Here is a 27626-nt window from a genome sequence, read left to right on the forward strand (position 1 = left end):
CTCTTTGTGGCGGAGGCTCCAAGATGGCGCCGGTGCTGGCGGAGAAGAAGCTGCTGGGGCCGGACGGGCCCGGCGGGGCCGAGCTGCCCGGCGAGGAGGACGAAGGGCAGAACCTCTGGTGAGCGCCCGCGGCCGCCCGGGGCCTGCGCGGCGGGGCGAGCCCCGGCTCGGCCGGGCTGCAGCAGAGCGCGGGCCCTCGGCCGGGGCAGGGCCGCGCTCGGGCCCCGCGGGCGGCAGCGGCGGGGCCGGGGGCCAGCGCTGGGGGAGCCGGGGGTGCGTGACGGGAGCCCCGCGGCCGCAGGGACAGGAGAGCGGGGCTGAGGCAGAGCCGGGGAGCGGGGACCGCGGCTCTGCGGGACATCCTCGGGGCCGGCTCCGGCAGAGGCGATCTCGTGTTTTTTCGGCTTTTATTTCTAAAGAATGCTTAAAAAATATCTACGGTGGTAGAAAGGCTTATGTAGAATGCAGCAATCGATTGTGATGAGAGTTAGTTGAAAAGTAATGTTTTGCAGTAATGTGGCCTCCTATGAGGGGGAACTTTAAATGTTCCTGCCTGTGGTTTAGAAATCATAAAAGCTGTTCTCTAGAAGGTAGGATGCTCGTGGTGGTTTAGAATGAAATTGGCCTTTAGGTGTAAGAGCAGCCCTGGTTTGTAAATAGCCCGCATTTGCCGGGGCCGTCGGTGCGGATGTGCTGAGCTCATGGTGCTGTCACAGCCTGCGCTCGCTCCGTGCCGCGGGATAACGCGGCTGCTCTGCTGCTTTTCCAGGTCCTCCATACTCAGTGAAGTCTCTACACGGTCCAGATCTAAATTGCCATCGGGCAAAAATATTCTTGTTTTTGGTAAGTAACACATGCAGCCAGTTGGTTGTGGGTTTGTTGCTTTTTTATTTGTAGAAACAAAGTGTGTTTCAAACAACGATTGGAGCAAACTGACACATGGGTTTGTTACAATTGGGTTATGTAATTTGATCTGTGGTCTTGTCTTCATGCTTATAGATTTTATTTCTCTTTGATTTACACTGTTAGATATATAGCCTATTTTAAATAATGATAGAGAAGAAGATAGTTCTTCATTCTTATTGTTCTGCTATAAACCATTGGATTTAGATGAAATACTTGAAAGAGAACAGCACATAAGTGTGATTTAGAAGTGTACAAGGATGCTTCTCATTAATCAAGCAAGTCGTGAAAAAGTCTTTTTTATGAAGTTAAATGTAATTCTGAAGGTGTCTTTTTTTCCTGTACAAACTTACTGGCAGGTGATGATGGTTCAGGTAAAACCACACTTATGGCTAAAATACAGGGAGCAGAGCATGGCAAGAAAGGAAGAGGACTGGAATACTTGTATCTGAATATTCACGATGAAGACAGAGATGGTAAGTTTCTTCCACGTGTAATCTCTTTAATTAAGTAGCTGACATGCTATTTTAATAATTGTGGTTTGATGAGTGCATTCTGGGCTACACTCAAGTAGCTGATTCAGCATGGTGCTGTGAGTTTTAGGAGCTGTGTGCATTTCTGTGGAGGGAAAGGTGTCTGTTCTCCCTCCTGCCCTGCTGACAGCCTGACCTGTGAGTGGGCAAAGGCAGCTCTGCGGATCCCTTCACTGGCAGGGGAGATCCCTTTGCTGATGGTGACTTTGTAGGAGCTGTCATGGCATTGCTGTGGCTACTTTGTGACTAGAGAAAGTGAGTGATACATCCATAAGAATTTCGTGCTCAAGATGGATTTCTGGGCACAGGTGTTTGGTGTTTCTCGTGGGGGCTGTGTGTGGAATTTTGGTTATCTATAACAGATGTTTTCTGTAGTTGGCTGAGTGAAGAACAGAACTTAAAGTCAGAAGTAGTATTTCCTTTTCTCAAGTTGGAGCTGGTCTCTTTGCCCCTTGTCTTTTTGTTGCTGCTGCTGATTGCTTGTCTCTACTGTATGGAGGGAGATTATGCCAAGAGTCCATTTAAAAGCAGGTATCATTACTTGTATTTTTGGGAAGGTTGGGGACAGGAAGAGATGGGGAGTGAGTTTGTTGTCTTTGCTCCTAAATCTGCCTCTGCTGATCTCATTTTGGGCAAGCTGCTAGACCTCCTTGGGTTGGTTTGTCTTTGAAAATGGGGAATGACGGTGTTCCTATTCATGAGTTCCTTCTGAGTTCATAAGAGGGAAGCAGTGGTGGTGGTTCGTCCCTGTTCCTGAAAACAAGCAGACTAGGAAGATCCTATAATGGTATTTTGAAACTGGAGATGCACTGAAGGCTTGCAGGAGTGATTAAGTGCCATATGTGACTGGTTGTTATGGAGATTGGTCCTGCACTCACGTGGCAGGAAGCTGCCTTTGGATACTAAGTTAGGCACAATGCAAGGATGAGTACATTGTCATGTCTTCCAGTGGCCTCCTTGCAGCTCCTAAAAATCTTTTGGGCTGTAGTTTTGAGTGCTGAGCCATTCTTGGCTTCTTCAGGTTCTGGGTGTGCTTTTTCACTATGCACAGTCTGCTTTAGTGCTGCATAAAAACTTCAGGGGGGAAAAAGCCCCCTATGGTTGGAGGGCTGGGACAGCCTGTGTCATCCAGCCTCTTGCAGCCTCAAAGGAGATGGTATTATGAGCAGAAAAATGTTTGCTGTGCTATTTTTCCTGGTGTTACCTATCAAACCTCAAGTATATCCCTACATGGGAAATATTCTGGGGCTATTCCTGAGTGTCTGAAAGCGATAAGTATTTGAAGTGATTAGGAGAGGCCTGTCATAAGAACTCAGGCAGCACTAGCAGGGAAAAAAGAGATCTTTTTGACTGACTACAGGCTCAGCTGGCCAATTCAGGTCTTCATGCATCCCTCTAATGGGTGTGTTAGGAGCTAATAATACGTGCCTTTTTCCTTTCTGTCTCATTAGTGTCATCCACAAGCAAAATAAATAGCAAAGTGGGTCAGGACCTCCCAGCAGGCAGAGATAACGCTCTTTCTTCTCTAGGACAGGTTTGGATTTGGTTTTGAAACTCTCTGTGTGCTTCAGATGAGTGTATGCTCATATACTGATTTGGGAACAAAGCCTTTATAATTGACCCACAATTCTTGGAAGCCATAAAGAAGCTGAGGGTAGGCATTCAGGAGCTCAGGAGCAGATGAGTGATTCTGAGGGTCTCAGCTTTTTGTTATACTCCAACCTAGACAAGACCAGATCACAAGGATTTCCAGGGGTGCCAGATCAACACCGGTAACTGAAACTTTGCAGTGGAGTGAGATGATCTCAGCTTCTTTCCCAGGTGGTAGAAGATTTATTTGCTCTCTTTGCCTTATTCTTCTTCATTTCAGACCAGTTTACTCTGTCCAGGAGAAATATTTTCCTCATAGTGCCGAGTCATTCATTATCTACCTCCCACTTCCCCTTGGAGACCTTAAGGAAAATCTGTGTTGTTTCTTGTGCCATGGTCTCCCCACCTCCTTCCTCTTCAAGGGGTGTTTGAACCTGGCTCCTCCTACATTTAAAGTAGGATTTTTCTGGATTGCTCAATGCAATCTTAGTTTACAGCTACTTTCCTCCTAAATATCAGCTCAGCAGTTAAATTGTCCTTTTCAGTTTGTAGGAAAGTTTAACAAATGCCCAGAAAGCATCTCTGCCTTGCAGGCCCCCTGTGGCTCACAGAGGTGCTCACTGACTGACTGGTTTTCCCTGTCCCCTGCTGGTTTCTTGGCAGCTGGATGCACATGGGCACTGTGCTTGTGTCCAGCAGCTCCAGGTCTGTCAGGTGTCCACTGCTTGGTGTGACATGTGGGCTTTGGTCCCCAAGGCTCAGGGTCACTTAGATTCTAAGTCTGCTACTGAATCTCTGCCTGGGTACTGTCCCAAATGCTGCCTACACCAAGGCATTTGCTCAAGAAGAGGTTTGGAGTTGCCTGAGAAGCAATCCTGGGAGAGAGAGGATTCTCCTAAATCCCCAGCTACATTATCCTTGGAGCATATGGCTGCTCCTGCATACATGACACCATAGTTCATCTGGATGAAAGCATTTATAGCACTGGCTCGAAACTTAGCTTGGAATATTAAATGATCTTGGAGCTCGGGCACCAGAGTCTTCCATTACTGGAATTTCTCAGGGAGTGTGGCAAGTTTTAATTTTTTGCCTGTCTTTATGATGAACAGATGTTTTGTGTCTCTGCTGGTTAGTCTGCTTTTGAGGACTGAGAATCTGAATTTGTAGGAGGTAGAAGAGAAGCTGTGCATAATTTTCCTGAAGGATCTGTGTTTCCAGAGTAGCTTTCAGAGGCCCTTGCAGGGCTAGGGCAGAGTTACAGCGGGGATGTAGAGCAGAACAGGGAGCCAGACAGAATGGACTGGTCTGTGCTGTGTGTGTCAGCTGGAGGCACAAACACCACAGGGACATTTCTGAACTGCCCAGGCTGCAAATGCACCTTGGCTGTGCCTGGTATGCCTGGGAAGAAGAGCCATTCTGGGCTTGCATTCTTACTTGTAACAAAATCAAGGAGTCCTGGATTTTGCCTCAGGTTTGGTCTGGCCTTAGTCATATCATGTGCATATTCCAGCTGAACTGGTTGTTCCAGGTTGAGCCAAGTCTTGCTGCTGCACTGTTTCTAATGGGAAAATTGTCTCTTCTTTTTTTTTTTGTCCACATCTTTGAAGTGGTTCTCTTGGAGGTTTTCTCCTTTTTTGCTTCTCTTCACAGCTTGAGCAAGGGATATCTAATTGCCACTGATATCTTTTGGATAAATGTAGATGTAGTTGCAGTTCACAGAATCAACCATGTGCAATAAAATTCATCAAAGCTGGAAAATCTTTTTCAGGACTAAAGGGATAATGGAATATTGACAGGATTTAGACATGTGGTTTTAGCACCTTTTGTAATAGCCTGTAATAAGTAGCCCCTGCTTTTCCAGCAGGATCTGGTAATTGTTTGCTCTGTTTTTGTATCTGGTGTCATGGCCAGTAAGAAGGGCCCAGTTAACATTCATGACTAAGTAGGAGCTTGACATGGTGCTGACAAAGCTGAATTTGCCATCAAGTCCTTGCCAAATTGTGAGCACCCAGTACTGTATTTTTAAGTGTGTTTTATGTTTTAGCAAGTGTAAATCACATGACATACCTCTGTCCTGTAAGAAAAAAAGCAAAACCTTTCCTTTTCCTACAGTGTTACATTTTTTTGTTAAAGTACATTTTAACATGAGTGCAAGGCTTCCAGGCTTCCTAGCAGGCTGGTTTTGAGTGGTAGTTCCAGCTGCATTCTAGTTCCACCTGTATTCTAGTTCCAGTCTGCATTCCAGATGTTAAGCAAAAATTAAATCCTTAAGGGGGGCAAAGGTGCTTAGCAAACAAAACACTTTTAACCTCAGATACTGGCTTTAAAAAGTGACTTAGAAGCAATGAATTTGGAAATTATTAATTTTTGTTATTTGCCAAAGTGTGAAAGCCTTTTCTGCAAGTCAGAGTACTCCCCACAGGAGAATCCATCAGTGCTGATGAGAGCTGTAAACTTGCATAAACTATGGATAGATTTGCATTAGGTTTTCAAAACTTCCATTCATGCTCCAAGGAGACAGTTGTACATACACACAGTTCATGTCTATTAATAACCTTTAGGTCATAGAAAGCTCACGGGGTTTTTATTTACTGGGAGGCTGCTGCTTTAGGGCATGTACAAAGGGTGCTTCTAGAATGCAGGGTCCTGCACAGATGTTGTGTTTACTGTTGTGTAATAGCAAACATGTAAATGTGTTCACATTGTGTCCTGCCTTGCTTTCTGTTTTTCCAGACTTTTCCTAGACCTTGCCTCTGACATCAGAGGTCTTTGGGAGCTTTAGATTCAGACCTCCAGTGCTGTGGGAATCCCTGTGGTGCCAGTGATTGGTGCCCTGGAGGGGGGCAAGGGAGGGGGAGCAGTGCTGGGTGTGCACAGGTGCATTTCTGAGCTCCACAGGGATTACCCTGACTGATGGCTGGAGGGTGGATCGAGGGGTGCAGCTGGAGGAAGCAGAGCTGTACGTTCACAGCGTGGCTGCTGGTCTGATTGTGTGATGGCTGATGTTGGAATGCCTTCGGACAGCCCAACAGAACTTAGAACAAATGCTGAATGCAGTCTGCCCACATACAGCCCCTTGATGAGATCTGTCTGCAACTGGGCTGCTCAGTAATTTTGTCCAAGGTCTGATTAAACAGGTAGGATGTATGTATCTGTCATCTTTTCTTCTTCCAGATTTCCTAGCCAAGCTTTTGCCTGTTTCTGGAGTCAGGAGAGATGGATGCCTTCCTGGAATAAAGTTGTGATAGCCATAGTAACTGGATTTATTTTGTGAAGCTGAAAGATTCAGGACACGGAAGTACAGTGAGGCAGGGTAATTATGAAGCTCAGTAGCTGCTTTGAAAATCTGGGTTCTGCAGTGCCTGGTTTGCAGATCTGTGTGTTTCAGAAGTCACATATTTTGTATGTAGTGCAAGAGAGACTCGCTGTTCCCTCTGGATAGCTGTAGTAAAATAGGGAATACTTAGGAAGAGTCTAAAAGATAGAATCAATGAAGTTGTTCCTCTTCAGCAGGAAGTTCTGATGATAGTGTAATTATTTTCTTTCTTTCTTTTTTTCTTTTTTTTTTTAAATTTGGAAGAATTGGTTGTTCATGGTACCTAATACATAATTTCTGGAGCAAACTCCTTTTTCAGTTCTTATATTCTTGCCAAGAATTCAGTTTTGGGGTAAAATGCCAACTTTCTGTCCCAGCTGATCCCCCTCTACTTTGCCTTGCATTCCACCAAAGTATCCAGCCACTATCAAAACACTTGTGGGAGAGATACAAAAGCTTAAATACCAGGTCGTTTCTCCAGTGCTCATTTTGTCAGGAGCCTGCAGAAGGAGCCAGTGTTAAGTCAGTGTGAGTTAAGAGCAGATGGCACAACCTTGTTGGGAAGGTGGGAAGTTTATCCTGCATTTGCTTCTCCCACTCCTGTGCTAGAAACCTAAGCTGCTTATTGCTAGTATCTTGTTTGCAGCTTATTTCTGCTGGGAGGTGTCTCGAGTGTGTGGAGCCAGCTTATGTGTCTGGGAGACCCCGAAGGCAGCGCTCATCCCCTGCTGGCCTGGGGCAGGGCCACCCCTTTGGGCCTGCACTTCCACATCCCCTGTGTTCTGGCTTCACTGGCTTCACTGTGCATATTCTAATGCAGGACTGTTGTGCAGCAATTAAAAACCCTTGTGAGAGCTGTCCTGAGTAAAAGCCCAAGAAGAGAAGTGATTTTTTTAAAGGAAAATGTTCTGAACCCAGAAAGGAAAGCATCTACTGAGTAATGTAGGCATTTACACAGGAACCAGGCAAAGTCTGCAGGTAGCTGGGTCTGCTCCTTGCACTGAGAAATGATGCTCTCATCTGATCATTCCTAGCCTGGCAAAGCCAAACCCTGGCATCTGCTGGGTTCCAACTGTGCCTTTTCCTTTCAGATCACACTCGCTGCAACGTCTGGATCCTGGATGGAGACTTGTACCACAAAGGGCTGCTGAAGTTTGCAGTTTCTGCTGAATCCCTGCAAGACACCATCGTGGTCTTTGTAGCAGACATGTCTAGACCTTGGACTGTTATGGAGTCTTTACAGAAATGGGCCAGTGTCTTGCAAGAACACATTGATAAGATGAAAATTCCTCCAGAAGAGATGAGGCACATGGAGCAGAAGTGTAAGTCTTTATGCATCTGTACATTCCTGTTGGTTTTTTCATTAGCTCTCACAACTTTTGATGGATTCCTTTGGGTTAGTGTTTTGAGAATGGGTTGGTTAAGAATTACTTTAAAGTTGTGTGCAAGTCTAATTCAAATAGACTGTGTTTGGCTTTAAAACAACTCTTCCAGTTTTGCTGTGCTGACAAAACATCAGGTGAATTATTGGTCTAGATCCTGGGCAATAATGAGATTTTGATAATTTGATTTTTAAAAGGGGCAATTTAAAAAAAGTAACTCAATAAAATGACAGATTCACTTTTTAGAAAATGGTGACAAAATTCAGTGATGAAGTGAGCTGTCTGCTTTCCTGTGATATCTTAGCCAGGTCCCACTCTCATACTGTGCTTGTCTTACAGAAGGTCTCTTTGCCCTTGTTTTTCTGGTGGCTCAGACTGTGATCCTGGTGCAGCTAATTGTGTCTCACTACAGCCATTCCTACCCTGTGACTTTAGGAATGTTGTGTATAAATTAACCTTCTTTCCTGGCATATCTGTGGCAGAAAAGAATCTGGCACTGGCAAGCAGTCATTGTTGCAGCTCCTTTCCTGAGGTAGTTTTGAATTTTTCTTGAGATTTTTTTTTTTCTGTTTTCATATTGAATTACTCCAAAATAAATTCCTTTAGTGGAAAAGACCTTAGCAACTTCCAGTCCTTTTCAGAGGAAGTAGATTCAGACTGATTCTCTCTGGTTGCTGCTTTGCCTCTGGGCTGGTGGCTGTCTTTGCTGGAGTGTGGAACCCTTGGAAATATGGTCTGGTGGCTTCCTGAGGGTCACTTTAGGGAGCAGTGTGATCTGTTTGGCCTGTGAGCACTCAGGTGTATTTGTATAGCTGATAATCCTTTCTGAATGTTAAATATTATGTTCCCAGAAGCCTTGTGCCTACAGCATACCAGCTAGAGTTTAAAATTAATGGTTGAAACCACCCAGGTTTGACCATCAGGTTATATTTAAACAAAAAGTAAAATATGAGGATTTTTATGGGAATAACTGGGGGGAGGTTGTTTGTCAGAGATTTTTTGGGAATGGGAAATGGAAAGGCAGTTCTAGTATCAAAATCCAACAGCTAACCCAATTTTTACTTTTCTGAGACACAGCAAATGCTATGGCAATCCAAGTAAAGGGGGAGTTTGTGCACTTAAATTTTCCTTTTGAAAAGAGAAGCTTTTCAGCCTTCCCTTCATGGTGCACTCTGTGAAGGAGCTATGGCAAAGCTCAGGCACCCTGTTTGAGGAACTTAGAAGACTTTCCAGTAGTGGTATCCTAGAGAATCTAAATTAAAGTATCATAGAAACTCCTGGTTTCTTGTGAGCTCTCCTGGAGTCAAGGGAAGAGGAGATGGGAGAGGGGCCGAGTTCCTCCAGCACAGCTCCAGTGCCATCCCCTGGCTCAGTGGGGGCACACAGGGCCCTGATGTCTCCTGTTCTCAGGCCCTGTGTGGGACACTTGTGTCACCTGGATACATCTCTGGCTTCTTGCAGACTGTCCCTAGGGCCAGCTCTGTGCTCAGAACTTCGGCCACCATGGCTTGTAATTCTCTTAGCAGCTCATGCTGAGGAAAGGCCCATTGTAAGTGTGTCAGGATAATGGACTGGGCAGGGTAGAGCACACGTGCCTGGTGAATGCCTTGGGACTGCTGCCCATGCTAGCTGAGCATCTTCTTACTGAAATCCTGCTGCCTGTGCCTCCTGGGGTGGGCTGCCATGCAGAAAATGAAGTCATTGGGTTGCAACAGCCCAAATATGTAAAAACCAGGATAATAAAGTGCACGTGAGGGCAGTAGGAACATAGAAATGGAGTGCAGAGCGATGGGATGTGCTGAATTAAAGCCCCCTGCAGCATAAGACATGGATGTGTTTCCTGGCTTCACCTGCAGAATATTCCCTTACTCCTGCTCCTCCATCCCGAGCTGAATGTCCACAGTGCTTTCCCTGGCTGTCACACACAGCACCAGGAACCCTGGGGAAACACTGCCCAGTCCTGTCCCACTGGCATCTGATGCCTTAGGTTTTAACTTTTATATTTTTCAAATTCTGTACTGCTTGGTGTGTAACTCTGAAGTTTCTTGTAGCCTGTTAATTTCTGTCCTCTCCTGCCAGGCAGACATAACAAAGCCTCTCCAGGCCTGCTCTTCAAGGACACCCAGACCATCCTAGGCCCAAAAAGTACAAACCAAAGAGCCTCTAAGGGGGGCAAGCTGAGGGGAATTACATCATTAAACTGAAGCTTTAATTGGAGAATTAACCCTCCTATGCAAATAAACCAAACCTATAAAAGTGTGAAGAACTCGTGACCTGTTGTCCATCTTGGGGTCCATCTGGGCAGTGGCCTCTGGCCCCCCAAAGACCTTTGAAGGCCTTTCAAATAAATACCTACTTTTATTCTCTTACTCCTGTCTAGTCTCTCTTTCTAGGAGGCCTCTTAAGGCATCACATCCACCTGAAGTGCTGCAAGGCTGTTCCTTCTCCAGTGCTAAGATCCTAAGAGTTTCCAGAGGTCCCTTTGTTACCTCACTCTTCTCAGTGGAGTTGGACTTTGGACTGCTTGTCTCTGCTGGCAGGGTTTGTGAAGCCTTCCTGCACCCAGCCCTTGCTCCTGTGTTTGCTGGTTGAGATACTGACTCTTGGCTTGCCTGGGTGGGTGAGAAACTTCCCTTTGGGAGTTCAAGAGCCTCCAGAATGGGCAGCAGGACACACATGGAAGCAACAGGCTGCCTTGCTCGGAATGTACCCAGAGCATTGTCTGCCTGCACTCACTGCCATCACCGAGCTGCTCTGGAGGTTCCTTGCTAAGAGCTTGGCTAATGTGAAGTCAGATACATAATGTCAACTATGCTAATTTAATTCAGGCTCAATTGTGATAAATTGTTATTTAAATAACACATATTTGAATAATTATTTCAGGGGAGATGTGAATGTTGCCTCCCCTATTTAAGACAGCAGAGCAGATAAGGCAGCTGTCAGGAATCAAGAGCTGCAGAAAGGAGCTGTATTGGTAAAATAGCAATTATACCAATGACCCCTGGGGTGTTTGAAGCTAAAGAATTGAAACACAGTAATATTATTTTGCAAATTGTGTACTGTCCCATTCAAGCAGAATTAATTTCAGAATACCTAACTTTTTTCTTTTTTAGTCTGACATAGAGCTGAAAGATTTCTTAAGCTAAAAGATAAAAAAAAAGTGTATCCAGGCTTATCCAGGTATCTTTTGTCTAGGAATTCTTTTCACAAGACTAAAATTTTTAATGATCAATAAAGATAGGGCTAAAAGTGATTGTAAAACTTAATAGAGTGTAAATATGGATCGATATTCGTAGAAAAATACTCTCTATTTTCTCATTCTGCTTTTCAGGGCCTTTGTAGTATTTGCCTGCATTTCCACATGCAGTTAAGGAGCACTCCAAGCCTGAGCATCTTATTGTTGCTGGAACAATCAAACCTAAGAATAATCATGGATTGCTGTCTCAGTGCTTCCAGTCAATGCATGTCCTGAGTGATGCAGCAGTTTTTGGTGGCATTACCTTGCAGTGCCTCGTGTGAACAACAGCAACATGAACAAAACAGTTTGCTGGAACCTTGCTGTTGTTTGCTCTGTTCAATGCAAAACTCTAAAAAGCCACAAGTTTGGTAGATAAATCAGCAGTCCCTAGTGAAGGTGTGATTTTAATGGCACATCATCACCTGGTGAGAATTTTTTAAACATAATAGGCCATTCTGAGTACTCAACCTTAGTGATGGGTGGCAGAATATTACAGATTTGCCCGAGGAACTGTTGTTTTTCTGGCTTCCTATTTTATGTGCATCATCTTAGGTGTGTTTCCTGTTCAAAAACCTTAAACCAAAGTAATTTTCACTACTTCTTAATAAAGAAAAGAGTTGTTTTCCATACCATATAGAAGCTGATTCCTCAATTAGAACTGTGTGGAGGAGAAAATATTCACAGCTTGCTAGAAAAAAGGAAAATGAAAAGCTTCTGTGAGCTGTTTGGATGCACAACTTTATTTCCATTAAATATGGATACTTTATATCCAGTAAAAGCCTGAGAGTGGAGCTCAAAAGAGAAATAGCTGTGGGAGGTAAGAGAAAGTATGAAATTGCTGTGTGTCAAAGAAGTGCTTTAACTGCATTAAGCTGCTTTATTACCTTGTGAGAGTGCAGTTCATTCACTGGGGCATCTGACAGTACCTGGGGTACAGGTTCACTTGGATTTAGCAGGACTAAGTTCTGAATGGGAATGGGGGTTGAGTGGAAGCCTTGAGCAGTGTTTAAGCACCTACTGCTGGCAGGCACTTACACTTGTTTCTGAGTTAAAGTGGTTTCTGTGTGCTCAGGATGCTGTAGTCAGAGGTTCTTGCTCTAGCTGTTACCTTCTGTCACTCAGGTAGTTGTTTGTTCAGGAGTCTTGTGTCCCATTGCTCAGTGCCTGGCAGGGATTAGTGCTGGGCCCAGCTCCACAGGGAAGGGTTTTCTCCCTCCATGTATGAGGTGTGACCTTGGTCAGCAGTACCCAGCAGCAGCACTCCTGGGGAGAGGGGGGAGCTGGGAGTCGTGGCTCTCTTCATTCCCGTTCAGCAGAAATTCATGAGGAGAAAATTCGTGAGGATGAAGCCATCAGACTTCTGAAATTTCCGTGTTGCATTTGCTCTTATTTACATTACTAAAATTCTTAGAGCATCTTTTGTTTTCTCATGTTGTCGAGTGTTACTCTTTTCAGGAGAGGCTTTTATTCCCCTAATTTGAAGGGGTTTATGCCCCCATGTATCTCAGTAAAGAAAAGATTCTTTTGCTTTGATATGAACAAAAGCCAGGAAAGGAATCCTGTCTGATTATAATGCTGTGGTAAATTGAGAGCTGTATTGTCAAATAGTCTTTTCTGTGTGATGAAGTCAGAGAGGCTCATCTGAACCATTGTGGGAGATGCAGATGGTATTCTTTAAATTGCTCTAATACACTTGGCCTCAATAGTAAATAGTAATGGGAAAGCTAATAAAAGTAAAGAAGCACTTCAGAAAAATCCTTTTCTAGTTAAAGGCTTTTGGTGAGATAGTAAACACATGTTATGGGCAGAATGTAGAATGGAATTTTGATTTGCTGTCGCTGACTAAGAAACAGTCCCGGAGGAAGCATCCCTTGGAGCACTGCTGTTTCCTCTCCACCAGACGGCACTGCCTCCCCACGTTTAAAGCAACTGCATTCCTTTTTCATTTGTTTGTGTTTCCTTGCACCCTGGCATATATTGAATTGGTGATTGGGAGTCTTATGGTCTATATTTAGTCTGGGGTTTTTAAGCTTTTCTCTGGAATGGAGCTCTCTTCTTTTCCACAGGAATCACACAATTTTATATTTCAGCTAAACACTATAGATTGTGCAGCTCTGAACAGAAGAGTTTTTCTGATTTGTTCTTCCTTTTCACACACCCATTCTATTGCAGGAATAGTTCCTATTTTGAAAATGTACTATGACTTCTTTTTGCAAGGTTTGTAGAAGAAAATTCCCTGAGGTTTTACCATTTGCTAACCTCAGGAGGCCTGCAGTGCACTGCACTTCCTTCCCTGGCACACAGAGGTTGTGCTGAGCAGCCTCTCTGTGGCTGGGCTAGAGACTGGTGGCTTTTCTGAGGAGTTTTCCTTACTGTCCCTACAGTCACTCTGCTCCCACTGTTTCTAAAATAAAGGTGCCTTTGTGGGAGCACATCATGGAGTTTGCTTGGCTCTTTCTGCGAGGGTTCCTCATGGCTGAGTGAGGAGGAGGAGGTTTTGGAGGGGGGAGAGCCCTGGGCCTCGGGGCAGTGCTGTGCCTGGAGCAGCCACATCCAGGACACAGGTTTAGCTGGTCTGTGCCTTTGGTCTTGAATAAAAGACATTAAAGTGTAGATTGCAGCCCAGATTTGATAATGCATGTGTGGGCTCACAGAGCATTTCCAAAATGGCCTTAAAATTCCTTAGGTGACTCAGTATTTGATAGTATTCAGTATTATTGGAACACTCACTGTTGCTGTAAAATTGAAATACTGAAAACATAGAAAGCATCTAGTTTCCTCTGAACCCCACTGTAGTTTTCCAGGATACAACTGAATCTCTTCAGGTAACATGCAGATGCCCTTGAGTCTGGGTTTATGCGGGTGGGTTTTATATTTCTAGCATTGGATGCCTGCAACAGAAATGTAGAGTGATAGGAACTAAAGTAATTGTTCATAAGAAAAAGTAGCTGTTTCAGGTTGGTGTTTTCTGTGTACATCTACGTTTTCACCATGCTTTCTTCCACAATAGGTACAAAATGCAGGGTGTAGGCTGTGTTGCTAAACCACATTTATGTTTTCTGTTGTCAACTGTCGTATAATGAAATGTTCAGGAATATGCATTTGTGCATACTATAGCTCTTGCAGATAATTGTGATTATTTGTAATGGTTCCAGATCCCACTTGATTTAACTTCCTGTAACTTTTGATGGGGGAGAGTTGTGGTGTTAGAAAGGGCAACAAAGCTTAACTTGCATTCAGTTCTCATGTAGTAAAAAAATTTTTTTTAAAGTTGAGATTTCTAGTTAGTTGTAGATGAATTATGGTTTTAAAAGAACTAGTTCCTTTGTTGTACCCTAAGAGTTTCTCTCTTTTAATAGTTATAAAGGAGTTTCAGGAGTATGTAGAACCTGAAGAAGGCTACCAAGGATCACCACAGAGGAGAGGCCCTTCGTCTGGCCAGGAGGATGAACATGTTTCCCTGCCCCTCGGAGACAATGTGCTGACTCACAATCTGGGCATCCCTGTGCTGGTGGTGTGCACAAAAGTGAGGCTCTGCTTCTGTTTGCTGCTATGCAAGGGTTTCATTGCTCCTGTTGTAGGAGGGATGCTGTCTACAGACATGCAAAATGAGTTCTGGATTAACGGTGAAGGGGTTTGTTTTACAAGTGGGCTTCTGCCATCACCATCAATTTTTACTTTTATGGAATAGTAATAACTCTCAATTATCTGTTAATTACTTTAGCATTTGGTTTATTGGTTTGGTTTTAGAACCAAAATAAATGTGGTGGGAGTGTGTAAGATTAAAGAAGGTGGTTTAAGATGTGCTGGGATTAAATGCCTGGGTTTTTCTGGTTTGTTTTCCTGCCTCCCCCAGTGTGATGCAGTGAGTGTCCTGGAGAAGGAGCACGACTACAGGGAAGAACACTTTGACTTCATTCAGTCACACATCCGCAGATTCTGCTTACAGTGTATCCTTTCCTGTGCTGAGGAGATTGCCTCTAATATGGAAGAAAGAAGAGATGTTTTCATGTTGAATTGCACATAAAGTTAATCCAAGAAATTGCTCTGCAAGATTGCTTGTTATTTGCTGTGTAACATTCGTTTTTTTTGAAAATGTTGACAGATGTATAAAACCTTTTCTAGTTTTTAAATTGTGCATGGGATTTGGAGCTTTTGTTCGTTTACAAAGGACTGGGTTTACATTTTGTGAAGTGTTCTTTCTTGGTTTTCCCCTCAGAATTTGCAGTTCCCATGTAAGCCTGAGATCTCATCTGTGTATTAAGTTTTTGACTTTTTCCAAGTTAAGTAGGATGCAATTTCCATGTAAGCCTGGGAAGATGGATAACTTTTGTGTATGTCAAGGAAAAGTGCCATGAGTCTTGTCATGTTATATCCCCTCCTCTCCCTGAATGCTAAATTCTCTAGTTTTGTCTTGAACTACTTCTCAAAGCTAAGTCTAGTAGATATAAATCTATTAACTCCTGCTTTGAAATTCTTATTATAATTTAGAAACTGTATCTTACATAATTTTCCTTAAATAGAAACTCAGATGGGGCTGCCTTGATTTATACATCAGTTAAGGAGGAGAAGAACCTTGACCTGTTGTATAAGTACATTGTACATAAAACCTACGGTTTCCAGTTTACCACGCCTGCCTTAGTGGTAGAGAAGGATGCAGTTTTTATGTAAGTCACTTGGACAAGCAGCATGGTGTCACATTGGTTTTTATTAAGCACTGCATGTAACATGTATATAAAAATAAATGGAATGGTTTGTTGTTCAAAAGCTTAGCATGCAAGTCCTGTGGAATCTCAAATTAAAAAAGCAACTTAGTGCGTAGTACTTGAATCAGACTATACCATTCCAGTTTTTGTGTCCCTGGAATTTAGCTGAGAATTGGGACTGACCTGTAAGAAAGTTGCCTTATTTAAGTAGAGGACAGTGTATAAATGATCTCTGTAGAAGTTACAGAAAAGGCAAAGCTTTCTTCCTTTTTACAGACCTGCTGGTTGGGACAATGAGAAGAAAATTGCCATTTTACATGAAAACTTCACAACAGTAAAACCAGAAGATCCATATGAAGACTTCATTGTAAAACCTCCTGTAAGAAAGGTAAAAAGAGATTACTTCTTCCTGTACCCCAGCAAATAAGTGGAGTTTGCTTGAATGGCTGCTAAGGACTATCAATATGCAAGAACTCCAAATGTAAATGTAACTTCTTAAAAAATCTAATTATGTGAAACATCAAGCTTTCATTTATTAGTTGCTTAAAATACTGCAAGCAAACTCAGAAACCATGCACCTTATTGAATGAAAGGCAGTCCAGGAATAGCTATTTTACATTTTACCACTTTTGCATGTGTGGGGCAGAAACACACCCAGAAAATGGAGAATTTCTTGTAGGACATTTACATTTGTACATTTGGCATTGAGGTTACCATGCAAAGGCAAAGCAAGGTCATCTCAGGTCTTTGAAGAGATGCTGATGATATCAATATCCAAATTTAAAAAGATGAATGTGGCTACTTACCAAGTGCTCATCTTTTAGGACAGTGCTCACAGGCTGGCATCACTGTTAGTCTGCTCCAATATTTTTTATTTTACAGCATTTTTTAATGACAACTTCTTTAATGTTACTGTGATTTTAAATGTGAAAGAACAGTTAAAAAAAAAAGTGAACAAGAGTCCTAAAGATTTGCCTCTCTCTCTTCCCTTTTGATCACCAAAACATAAAATGCAGTTATAGTAATCCACTTCAGATTTTACTTGACGTAATGAAATGTTTTGTTCAACAGTTAGTCCATGATAAAGAGCTGGCAGCAGAAGATGAGCAAGTATTTCTTATGAAGCAGCAGGTAAGAATGGAAGAATGAAAATAAGTCTTTACTGTGTAAGATTTGACTTTAATTTCTCCCTTGTTATTGCCTTTGGTTTTTCATTCCTCATTTAAATCACCAGGTAGCTGTTTTTCAGCTTTGCAAATTCAGATGTAATTGTGAAGTAAGACTTTATTCTAAAAATACAAGTAGGAAATATGGTCACTTATCTTAGCAAGCTGAAGGGAAGATATGCTGAGAACTGAAAGAATTTACATGTCAAAGGAGAAGAGGAAGAAGAGACTTTGGATTTCACCATGAAGTTGTATTGATCTGTGAAATATAAATACTTTTAAAACCTAACATCTGAGCACTGCAGTTTTCTTTCAGCCAGAGGCTTGAAAGATGAATGTGTCCAATTTGGCTCTACTGTAACTTGTTATTTTCTTTATTACTCTAGTTTAAAAAATATAACAATACTTCCCTATACAGGGGATTATAAATGTCCTGGAGGTTACAGACTGGGGTGTCTCTGGTGCTGGCTTTGAGTTCTGAACTGGCTGTGTGAGACAAAGGCCCAAAGCTTATTTACTCCTTGCAGCTTAGTCCTCGGGAGGCAGAGTTGGGAAGTATAGAAATATCAAAGAGGAATCCCGTAAATATCAGGAAAACAATCAAATAAATTAATGGTTACTCAGCTTCACTGTATTTTATTCCTCTGTATTATTTGAAATATATTTAATATGCTTAATATGTTGTTTTTGCAGTCATTCCTTGCCAAACAGCCAGCAACGCCTACAAGAGCATCAGTAAGTACATCCAAGGAAAAGAGTAGGAGGTGTTTTGTTTCCTTCAAGGGAAAAGGGAATGATTTGAACCTGCAGAGGTCCATTTTTTGTATTTAAATGTAACTACATAATCTCTCCAAACTGCAGAAAGTAAATAAAAAATGAGGCAATATTTTAAAATGTTGCTTGTAAATTCACTGTGGAAACATCTGATTATTGAACAGAAAATTTCCTGCAGTGATTCAGCCTTTCCTGTAGTAGAGGCACATCCCCAAAATAACTGATCTTTTGGGTGCTTGTTTGTTTTCTTTCTCCAGTGTGCATCACTACAGTGCCAATAGAAAGGTTGAAAAAGTAATATGCACGTGACATTAAACTTGCTTTATGTAACTAATCTTTGAAGTTCTTCTCTGATTTGTGTGATTTGGACTTTTTTTAAGGAATCTCCAGCAAGAGGCCCTGCAGGATCCCCAAGAACTCAAGGCAGAGCTGGTCCCGCCAATGTACCCAGTGCCTCACCAATCACATCAGTTAAGAAACCAGATCCAAATATTAAAAGTATGAATGAGCATTTTACTGTTCTATTATGTGTTATTTCCCTTAAAGTGAATCCTCTGCTGTAGAAAGACCTGGGGATTTATTCACTAATAGTATAGTTACTTTAATAACAGAAATGAATTTGTGATATAACTTAGGATTGATTCTTTTCTGGTCATTTATATGACTTGAAATAGAGTTCTATTACTGCCAAGCAGTCAGACAGAGGTCAACTACATTCTGATTTCCTTAAGTTGCCTCAATACATTTATTATGCATCAGTTGGATTATTAGGGTGGAGACTGCTGTAAACTACAAACAGTTTTATACTTCATATCACTTATTCTGGAATCTACAGTGAACCCCATTCTATTAAACCCTCTCTGGAATGTCATTTGCTGTAGTAGATGGAGTAACTCAGAAATGAGACCATTCCCTGAGATGCAACTCTGTGGTATTGAAGGGTTTCTTTCCCCTCTGGGCATTAAGGAGGTCTGCAGGGCCAGTGTTGTTTTTTGTTGTGCACAGTAGGGCCGTGCCTCACTTCCGGGGGTAAAATGCTCTTCTGGATCCTGTCCTGTTGCTGAACTGCCAAGTTTTGATTTGTTAAAAGCAGTGTGGCATGAAAGGCTGCACTGGAACATCTGTGCATGTTATTAATGGGCTTATCAGTCTTTGAATTCCATGTCCATACTTAATAATCTTGCTCTTGGCTTCTGCATTTATTAAAAACTTAAAAGCATACAAATACTTAGATTAAAATTTCATGACACACCCCCCATCATTCCAGAAAAGCAGGAATGTACTTTCAGCCATCTCTGCCTATGCCAAGGTATGCAAAGGACTGGGGTCTTCAAACTGAGCAAGGACAGACTTTCTCAGAGGTTTATTTCCTTGATTAGCAAGAGATTTGTATGTATGTGAAAATAAGTTATAATTTACCAGCTCTAAGTGTTCTGTGTGATCTATATTTGTTTTTTTATTTAGATAATGCTGCAAGTGAAGGTGTCTTGGCTAGTTTCTTTAACAGTCTCTTGAGCAAAAAGACTGGCTCTCCTGGAAGTCCTGGTGCTGGAGGAGTGCAAAGTACAGCCAAGAAATCAGGTATTGGACTTGTTATTGCACTTGTTTCTAATATTTTATTTGGCACCTTGGTCCATGGGTGTGTCTCTTACACTGGTCAGTGAAGTGACAGACCTTGTCAGATGACAATGCCAAAATGTGCAGTGTTTAAAAAAAGAACTAAACTACTGCAGCTTCACAACTCCAGGGCTTCTGTTAAGCCTGATATAACTTAATTCTTCGAGTGAAGTTGCATTGCTGGGATTCCAGTGACATTTCAGTCTTGATCCTGTGCTGAAAGTGCTGATTACTTTTTCAACTTCAGAATTCCTTCCTTTCTTGATGCTTCGCTGTTACAAAGGAGATGCAGTTTTTTGGGTTTGGACTGGAGTTAGCAGTGAAACTATTGAAATCTCCCCAGAGTTCAAGCTGAAATGAGTTACTGCTTGTGACAGCTTGAAGGTGTTCACTCAGTAATTATTTAGTTCTTATTGTGATCCAACACAGCTGATAACACTGACAAATGGATGCACTCTGTGTGTGCCTGTGACTGCACCATGTGAGATCCTTGCTGATAAATAATGCAGCAGTTCAGGTGAAAATGAAAGAAGCCTGTCAGAGTACTTGGTACCTACCCAGACCTTGGTGGTGTAAAATGCATTGTCCACCTGATAGACTAAATTTACTGCTTTGATTCTTTGACTGTTTCTGTTCAATACTGGCATTCCCATCACGCTGAATGTTCAGGAGCTTTCCTTCCAGAATTCTTTCTCTATTAAATTATTGATAGATCACTACTTCTGATCCCAAGCTTGTGCAGTCTTGTGGACTTTATTGGTGATGCCAAACCCACAGTTCCTCATGCTGAGAGGGGAGTGTAAGGCCTAGACATTCTGAACTGGAAATGAGAAATGTCTGCTGCCAGCCACACTGATGGTTCTGCCAGAGAACCAAGGCAGTTGGAGTGTGGGTATTTTTAATTTTTTTTTAATTGGGAAGGTGTATATATGACAGTTCATGCTCTGAAAGCTCAAAATGTCTAGAATTGGACTTACAGCAAGTCAGGCGTGGTTTTTTGTGTGTTTGTTTCAGCGGGATGAATTCTGTAATTTTGTTTTTATTAAATGTATTTATTCTGAAGATAACAAAAGGGATTTTGTGTTATGTATTATTTACATAGTAATATTGTATCCATGTTATAAAAATACTGAACTAATTCTTTCATAATCCAGAGTGCCCTCTTCAGTTAAACACTGAAAGGTGTCCCCTGCTTCGTCAAATGCAGCCTCGTGGTTTACTCAACACAAGGTCAAAATAACTTTTTATAGAAATAGAACTATAAATATTTTTAGGTAGTATTTCATCCATGCTTTTTATCTGAAGCAAAGTCAGTTAGGGAGCACCTGGCAAGTGATTAAAAAGCAAACAAACTCAGAAATAAAAGCTGTAATGTCACCTCTCCAGGAAGCTTATTCCAGCACTTAATTTCTCAGTTATTTTGTTCTCTTGTCCAGTGTTTCTGAATCCCAGTACTCTTGGTCTTGTTTGGGTGGCGATGGAGGTCAGTGTAGCCCCTTTGTGTTTGCAGCAGTGTTGGGTTTGAAAGCTGCTCCCCTTTGCCTGTGACTTTTGTGTGGCCTGCAAGAGCAGATTTGTGTGCAGGACGTGTTGTTCTGGCTGTGACAGTTCTGTTCCCCTGGGACTCTGCTCAGGGACCTGTTTGCTTTGTGCTCAGGAACAACTGGGGGTGGCAGACCAGGTTTTGCCTGCCCTGAGAAGGGGTGACCTGATCTGTGCTACAGATGTGTTCTGTTCACATCTCTCAGGGGGACATGGGATTGTTTTCATCATTTCAATCTCATCTGAACAGGATTTTTTATAACAATTCAGCCAGTTTAGTACATTTTCTGCTTCCTGGTAGGAGGGTTTCTACTCTGTATCAAATGACCTCAGTGTCTCAAAATGTTATGTGTTTCCTTTATCACTGTTTTCCACTCTATCACCATGCACCACTTTGGTAATTTATGTAAATAACTTTTTCCCTCCAATCCTATCTTTCAAAATCCTCTGTTGTCCCTTCAGGCACACTTACCTACATATCTGCTATCTTCAATAGCTGGACAGGGTAGATTGCTGAATAAAAGTACTGACCAGTGCTATGGATAACTAATGGGTAATTTTGTGAATTAAAATCCATTCATTTTCTCTGAAATATCAAGGCTTTTTTTTTTTTTATTTCTGTGAAGGTTATGTGAGATGTGATATCGACCACTTCTCCCTTCTCCACAGGACCTGTTATCCTTTCATAGCAATGTGGGTGGCTTGGCAGAACTTGTCGGGAACAGACCCTGTTGGTTGTTGTGCTGGTAGGCTGTTCTAAGCACCTAAAACATACCTGCAATTTCTGGAAAAACTACTAAACTAGTCTGTAATGGGCTTTACTCTTCCCTCTTTCAGTCTTCTAGAACACTCTGTGCCTTCCAGGACCTTTCAAAGATAACAAGTGGCTTTTTCTTTTGCTTTTTTTTCCCTTGTGTCAGCATTAACTTCTAACTGGAATAGATGATTTCTCTCCTGAAACATGTAGAGACAGCAATCATACATCCTTCCTTAACTTCTTGATTTTGTTAGACTAAATTAGACAAGTTCTCTTCTAGTCTCCTGCTAGAGGCTGAGCTCTGTTTTCCCCACTAGTTTCTTCATTAGTTCCCATCATTGGCTTATTCTTGTCTTGAACACGAGTGATCAGAATATTGTATCAGCACTGCAGATCTATCTCATTGTAGTGCCTGCTGCAGCAGTTCTCTTTCTTGGGTGGAAGTGCTTCTGCTGAATGATCTCAAGGTTGGCTTTTCTTGGCTGCATCAAGTTGGCAGCTCCCATTCCTCCCATTTCCTGACTTTGGGAACAGAACAGTCGGCTTTCGCTCGCAGGAGAAGGTGCCTGTTCTTGTCACCTGCTGTGCTCACACCTTAGATGAAGCAGTGTAAGATTAAACTGTCCTGAGAAGGTAAGGGCTCCTTATGCTGCTATCTGAAAAGCTCTTGTTGAGTTTGTGAGGTACCTGGTGCTGGTACCTGATGAAGAGATGACCTGTTCTTTGTGGAAGAGTTGAACAGAACACGTTGGAGAAAGCCTTTTTTTTCCAGCAGCACCCTCTGTGTGAGTAAATATACTAAAATTATCTTTATAGGCATTTCAAATGTCTAAACTGTTTAAAGAGCCCAACACTTTCGGAAGGTTGATGACAAAAATATTTAGCTTTAAAGAGACCATCTGTTTCTCTCATGGCTATGAATAGCCTGAGGTTGAAACGTTGAGATTCTGTCCCAGGATGAGAGAGACGTTGTGGATCTCAACAATACTGGTCAGCCTAATTGATGGATTGGTTTCTACTGTGACAATTCTACCTGAGAGAAATCTCTCCTCCGGGCAGATGCTGCAGTGTCGTGTCCAGTTTTCCTGCTGTGCACTTCTTGTTTGCCTTTGTTTCTGGACTCTCTTTGATGTCTAGACCATGATATTTCAAAGAACTTCAATTGCTTGTTTCTGTGGTGGATTGTTTTTCTTCATGTGAACTTCTATAGTCACAAAGCTATTTCATTTATATTCACAAGAAGATTCTTGCAAATTCCAAGGCTGCTTCTCTCTCTCTTCCTGTACAGAGGATAAAGAACACAGGTTCCCTGCTCTCACTCTGATCTAGCAAGAGGAATAAATTGTACAGAACTGGGGGCATGTAATTGTACAGAACACATCTCACTGAATGAGGCCATCACTCCTTGACAAATTTGTAGGGAAACTGAAAGCACGTGTCACTCTCATTCATAATGGAGGGGAAGCTCTTATTTTCTTAAAAACAGCTCCTTGTATTTCTTCTCCTTTGGAAGGTGCTCCCCCATGGTGGTGATAAAGGGAAGTGTGTTCCCCTGTGTTGGGAGTGTTTTTCCTGTCCACATGAGGTATTTGCTGGACGTTGCTTGGGGTTATTTTGGAGGCCTAAGGAGCCAGTTCATCCAGCATAAAAAACAGTCACAGTTTTTGTTTAGATCTGCTGTTATTTAAGCAAGGATTTTGTGTGGCCTTTATTGGTTTAGGGTTTATGCTTTTTCAGCTCCCAGGTGCTATTAGTCTACATGTGAATTGTTTTGTATTTTAAGTTCTGTTACAGTACATTAGTTAATGTGCTAATTCCTAAATTTTGCTTAAATACTCCTACTTTGAGTAGATGCTGTTTAGAGTGCTGTGGCTTATAACTAGTGCTTAGGTCTAAAACCTTCCTAGTGATTAAAGGTAACCTTTTAACTTGGTTATGTCTTTGTACTTTGGAAAAAAACACTTAAATCTCTAACAGTCAAATCTTGCCTTCTTAATGTTTTCAGCATGTACCCTGGAAAAAATCCACCTAATATTTCACACACATTTGAGCTGGAAAACAGATGCTTGTTAAATTCTTTGGCTATGTAAGGAAGCTGTACATGGTTATATAATCTACTTTTTGTCTAAAAATATAGCTTTTTAATCTTAAATGCTTGTATGCTCCATGCATTAGGATATATTGTTCCAATTTTGGTGATGAATTTGTCCATGGGTTTATAATTTTCAGAATCACTGAGGTAAGCTGAGGGTTCAGTTAGGGAATTGTTAAAAAGTTTTGAATCTAATATAAAAATGTAAGATGCCTTTGCATGAAGTACTTCAGTGTGTCTGGTTCCAATTGAAGAAGTCCTTTGAAATGACTGCTTGGCGATATTACATGAATATGCAATTCCTGTCCCCTTTTTAAGGGAAACATTGGCTGCAGATATGAGAGTTCTCCCTGTTAGTTGTTTCATATTCAAATACAGTGAGTACAAGTGTGACCAAACAAATGGGATTTTTTTTTAGCAGGTGTCCTACATACCTTGTGTTTAAAAGTTGGTTTAAATAGCCCTTGCTATCATTGCTAATAATAGAATTGTGTATGGCTGATTTTTATGGAAAATTCTAAATACAGTTATTTTAAAATGTTAGTTGCTATCAGCATATCACTGGTGGTGGTGTGCTTTTTGCTGCTGTGTAGTTCAGCATTTCGTCTCTTCAAAGTGGATCAAATTTGAGTCTTTATCAGTTTTTACACAGGCAATACCCTGCAATGTGCCAGGCTCTGTGGTCTTGGGGAGGTGGCAAAATAATGAGAAATAAGTAATATATTGTCATATAAAGGTGATTTTTTGAACACCTGTGCTTGTTGGTTAAAACTTATCACTGAAATTTGAATGCTTTGTGTCCTTTTCCTTTCCAGGACAAAAGACAGTTTTGGCAAACGCTCAGGAGGAGCTGGACAGGATCACTCGCAAGCCTGACCCCATGGTAACAACAAATTCTCCTCCAACAGAGAACGAGGCTTGATAGGGCAGAACAATGCAGATGTAAATGACCAAATAACTATGTATAGTGATCTGATAAGACCAGGAATTTTCTGCTATGGCAGATGCTATCAGTTTTCTTGGGGCAGGGGAAATGAGCTTACTACATCATTGCCTTGTCCCAGTAAAAAGTGCACATTCAGGAAGTTTGCATATAAAATCCCTCTGTATAAGATAACCATTTAGAGTTTATATAGGGCAATTCTTTTGGTTTGGAGGTAAAGCAGGTGCAGCTGCATTTCCTGTTGTGAAGAACACAGAGAAGCAAAATGGAGAATTCTTTCAAAAGTACTACTGACTGCACACGAGACAAGAAAGAGAACTGAAACCCTCTTTCAGAGTTACTGGAATTGGCTACTTGTATGTTTGCAATGCATTATATTCTTGGAGTGGTGGTGGTGTAACAGCATTCATTGGGGGAAAGAAGCCGAGGTGGGGAATGGAGCCCTAAAAGGGGAAACAGATTTGGGGCAGTGAGTAACCAGAATGTTGGATTGACTGGAGAGGAGCAATGTTGTCAAATCCTGTGTTTCACAGGGGGTTAATAGTCACTGTTTTTAAAAGACTACTTTACATTGGAGAACTCCAGGCCAAACACTAAGAACCACGGGAATTTATTCTTGTTATAAATCTTGTTTTAGTTTTTAAAGAAGTCTTAAGAGTGTGGATGCCCTTTCTGGTGTAGCTGACAAAGGGAGAAACTAAACTTGTTTAGCTCCAAGTGCCTGGCACAGTATGTGATGTGTCTTTAGAAGGTGCTTGAACTTATTGTGCACTGTAGTACAAACAGTCACTGTTCAGTTTTATTTGAAAAACAGTAGTTTGGCAATTTGTATTTAATTTTAAATCCTGTTTCCTGATAGCTTCTGCCTTTTTTATGCCAAGAGGCTGGCCTATGAAGAATGGTGGGTGACGGATCATTTTCCCATAATGAAATGTGCTACAGAACACTCTCAGTATTTTTTTTTCTTACTTTTTTTGTAACTAATATCAGCTACCAAGCTAAAATGGATTCCTGCCTTACACCTATGGAGGTTTTTAAAAAAAACTTTCAAGGCCCTAGTTCCAACCACACCTGCTGCAGGTGCAGCCAGCTCCAATTCTGAAGGTAACCTAAAAAGTATGAATGTGTACACGATGGACATCCTGAAGAAGTCGTTTTGTATTTTCTTTGATGTAGCATTTCATTTGGAAAGATGGGTTGTGGTTGTCCCCGTTGCTCTAAGGGAGCCCTGTCCATGGTCACATAAACCATCATTCTGTACAAACAAACACAACTGCTATGGTTACTGAAATGGCACTTTGATTTTATACACGGTATGCTTGTTTTACATGTACACACTACCAGAAATTAAAAATACCAAGCATATTCTGTGCTCTTAATGCTGAAGGGAAAAACCACAATTTGAATTATACAGAGTTTACTTTTTATTGATATGAACTTGTTGTACTAAATCTGATGTCTGGATATAACTTCCCTAATATATATTGTTACTTAAATATACAGAATTAGACTGACCACTAACACAGTGCTGGGTGTTAACCTCAACTCCTACGTTACAGCAAGAGGCTGTTCGTGTAAGCCTGTCTAGACATCTAGAAAGCTAAGAGTATTTACTTGCCTCTTTGACAAACATTAACATGAGTATGTTACTTGTGCCAGTTTTTTTGTTGAAAATACTATATTTTTCTTTTTTTTTTCTTTTTTTTTTTTTACTTTTTTAATAAATGGTATGACCTGAAGTTATACAGTTGTCTAGATAACAGTTGGACTAAGACTGTGGCTGGCTGATGGTGATGTGGATGTACTTCCTGGTGTAATGGGTGCCAGTTGCAAGTTACCACACCAGAAGTAATTACACACTGTCCTCCTGACACTGAGAAGTGAGATTGGAGACTAAACCATCAAAAATTGGACAGGAAAACTTAAGTGTGTGATTGTAATGGGATAGTTTGAAAACCTCAGTCTGAAACTGCCTTTTTTGTCATCTAACCTGATAAGCACTTTTCTAGCAATATGGCTGAAACTTACAATTGAAGTATTTTCCACATGTATGAAAAGGTTAAGTATACTAAAACTGATCAAAACTGTTACTGTGTGATAACTTACCAGCTTTGCAGAGAGACAAAACAGGGACAGATTTCCAGTTTCTAATTGCAAGTGAATGCTCCTAGTTTACTGAAGAGAGGTGTAAGTAATGTAGCATCCTGTGGGTGCCAAAGTCTGCTGGCTTTGGTGAGCTGCACAGTTGTTATTCTGGTGTCTTCAAGCATTGGAACCAAAGGCCAAATGCAAACAGCCTTTACATTTTCAAGTGAAACTTCATTTTATTTGCAGATACACTTGTATGGTAGACTGTTTAAACTATTATATGCCTATATTTATATGCATTATAGTGACTGCATCTACTGTTCATGTTTAAACTAAGAAAACAAAAGATGAACGCATTCAACTTGAAGCAAATAGAGAAGTTTAAAGATTGGCCCTCCATAAAAATGCTGTGGTTATGCTGCTTGATTTTAAGTTTGCACTTTTTTTATTGGCATTTTAAAAAAACCTGTTTAAACTGAACAGAATTTCGTATTTTATTTAATTTAACTACGTTGAAAGTGACTGCTCTGTACATCGTGAACTTAACAATATACATGCTGTAAATGAAAGTTCACTGTCCTGTATACTAAGTTTATTGGTTTTTCTTCCAACTTACAATTAGGACTGCAAATGTATGAAACAAACCTTAGTCCAGTTGTATGGCTTTAACCAGGTGCAGTATGCAGTCATGTGGAACCTTGCTTTCTAGTGCTGGCAAAACGAGGACGTCTTTAATTACTGGCTTCAATAAACATGAATCCAGACTGCTTTCTGCTGTGCTTTGTTGTCTGTGAGATGCCCTCCTGGAGCTGTTTGTGCGGGAGCAGGGTGTGGGTGAGCTCTGTGAGCAGGAGGAGCAGGTTGGCTGAGTTGTGTCCCTGAGTCAGTGGCAGCTTCCAGGCAGGGCTTGGCCCAGCCTTTGCCAGTGCCCCTCCTCTGGAGCTGGGAGCTGTGTCCTGTGCCAGTGGAGCAGAGCTGT

At 41.6% G+C, this 27626-nt stretch overlaps 1 protein-coding gene across 1 annotated transcript; it reads left to right on the plus strand.

The window, feature by feature from the left end:
* Positions 1–27415, plus strand: DYNC1LI2 (dynein cytoplasmic 1 light intermediate chain 2). Its single transcript, XM_082289976.1, has 13 exons — positions 1–118; positions 770–843; positions 1263–1379; positions 7434–7664; positions 14322–14488; positions 14819–14912; positions 15494–15629; positions 15945–16056; positions 16740–16799; positions 17528–17569; positions 17989–18106; positions 19073–19189; positions 24432–27415. Exons 1-13 carry the CDS (start codon positions 24–26, stop codon positions 24536–24538), a joined length of 1470 nt encoding a protein of 489 aa, XP_082146102.1. The 5' UTR covers positions 1–23; the 3' UTR covers positions 24539–27415.
* The last annotated feature ends 211 nt before the right edge of the window (positions 27416–27626 follow it).

This window comes from Coloeus monedula (genome assembly GCF_965178545.1).
Source record: "Coloeus monedula genome assembly, chromosome: 13".
NCBI classification, from domain to species: Eukaryota; Metazoa; Chordata; class Aves; order Passeriformes; family Corvidae; genus Coloeus; species Coloeus monedula.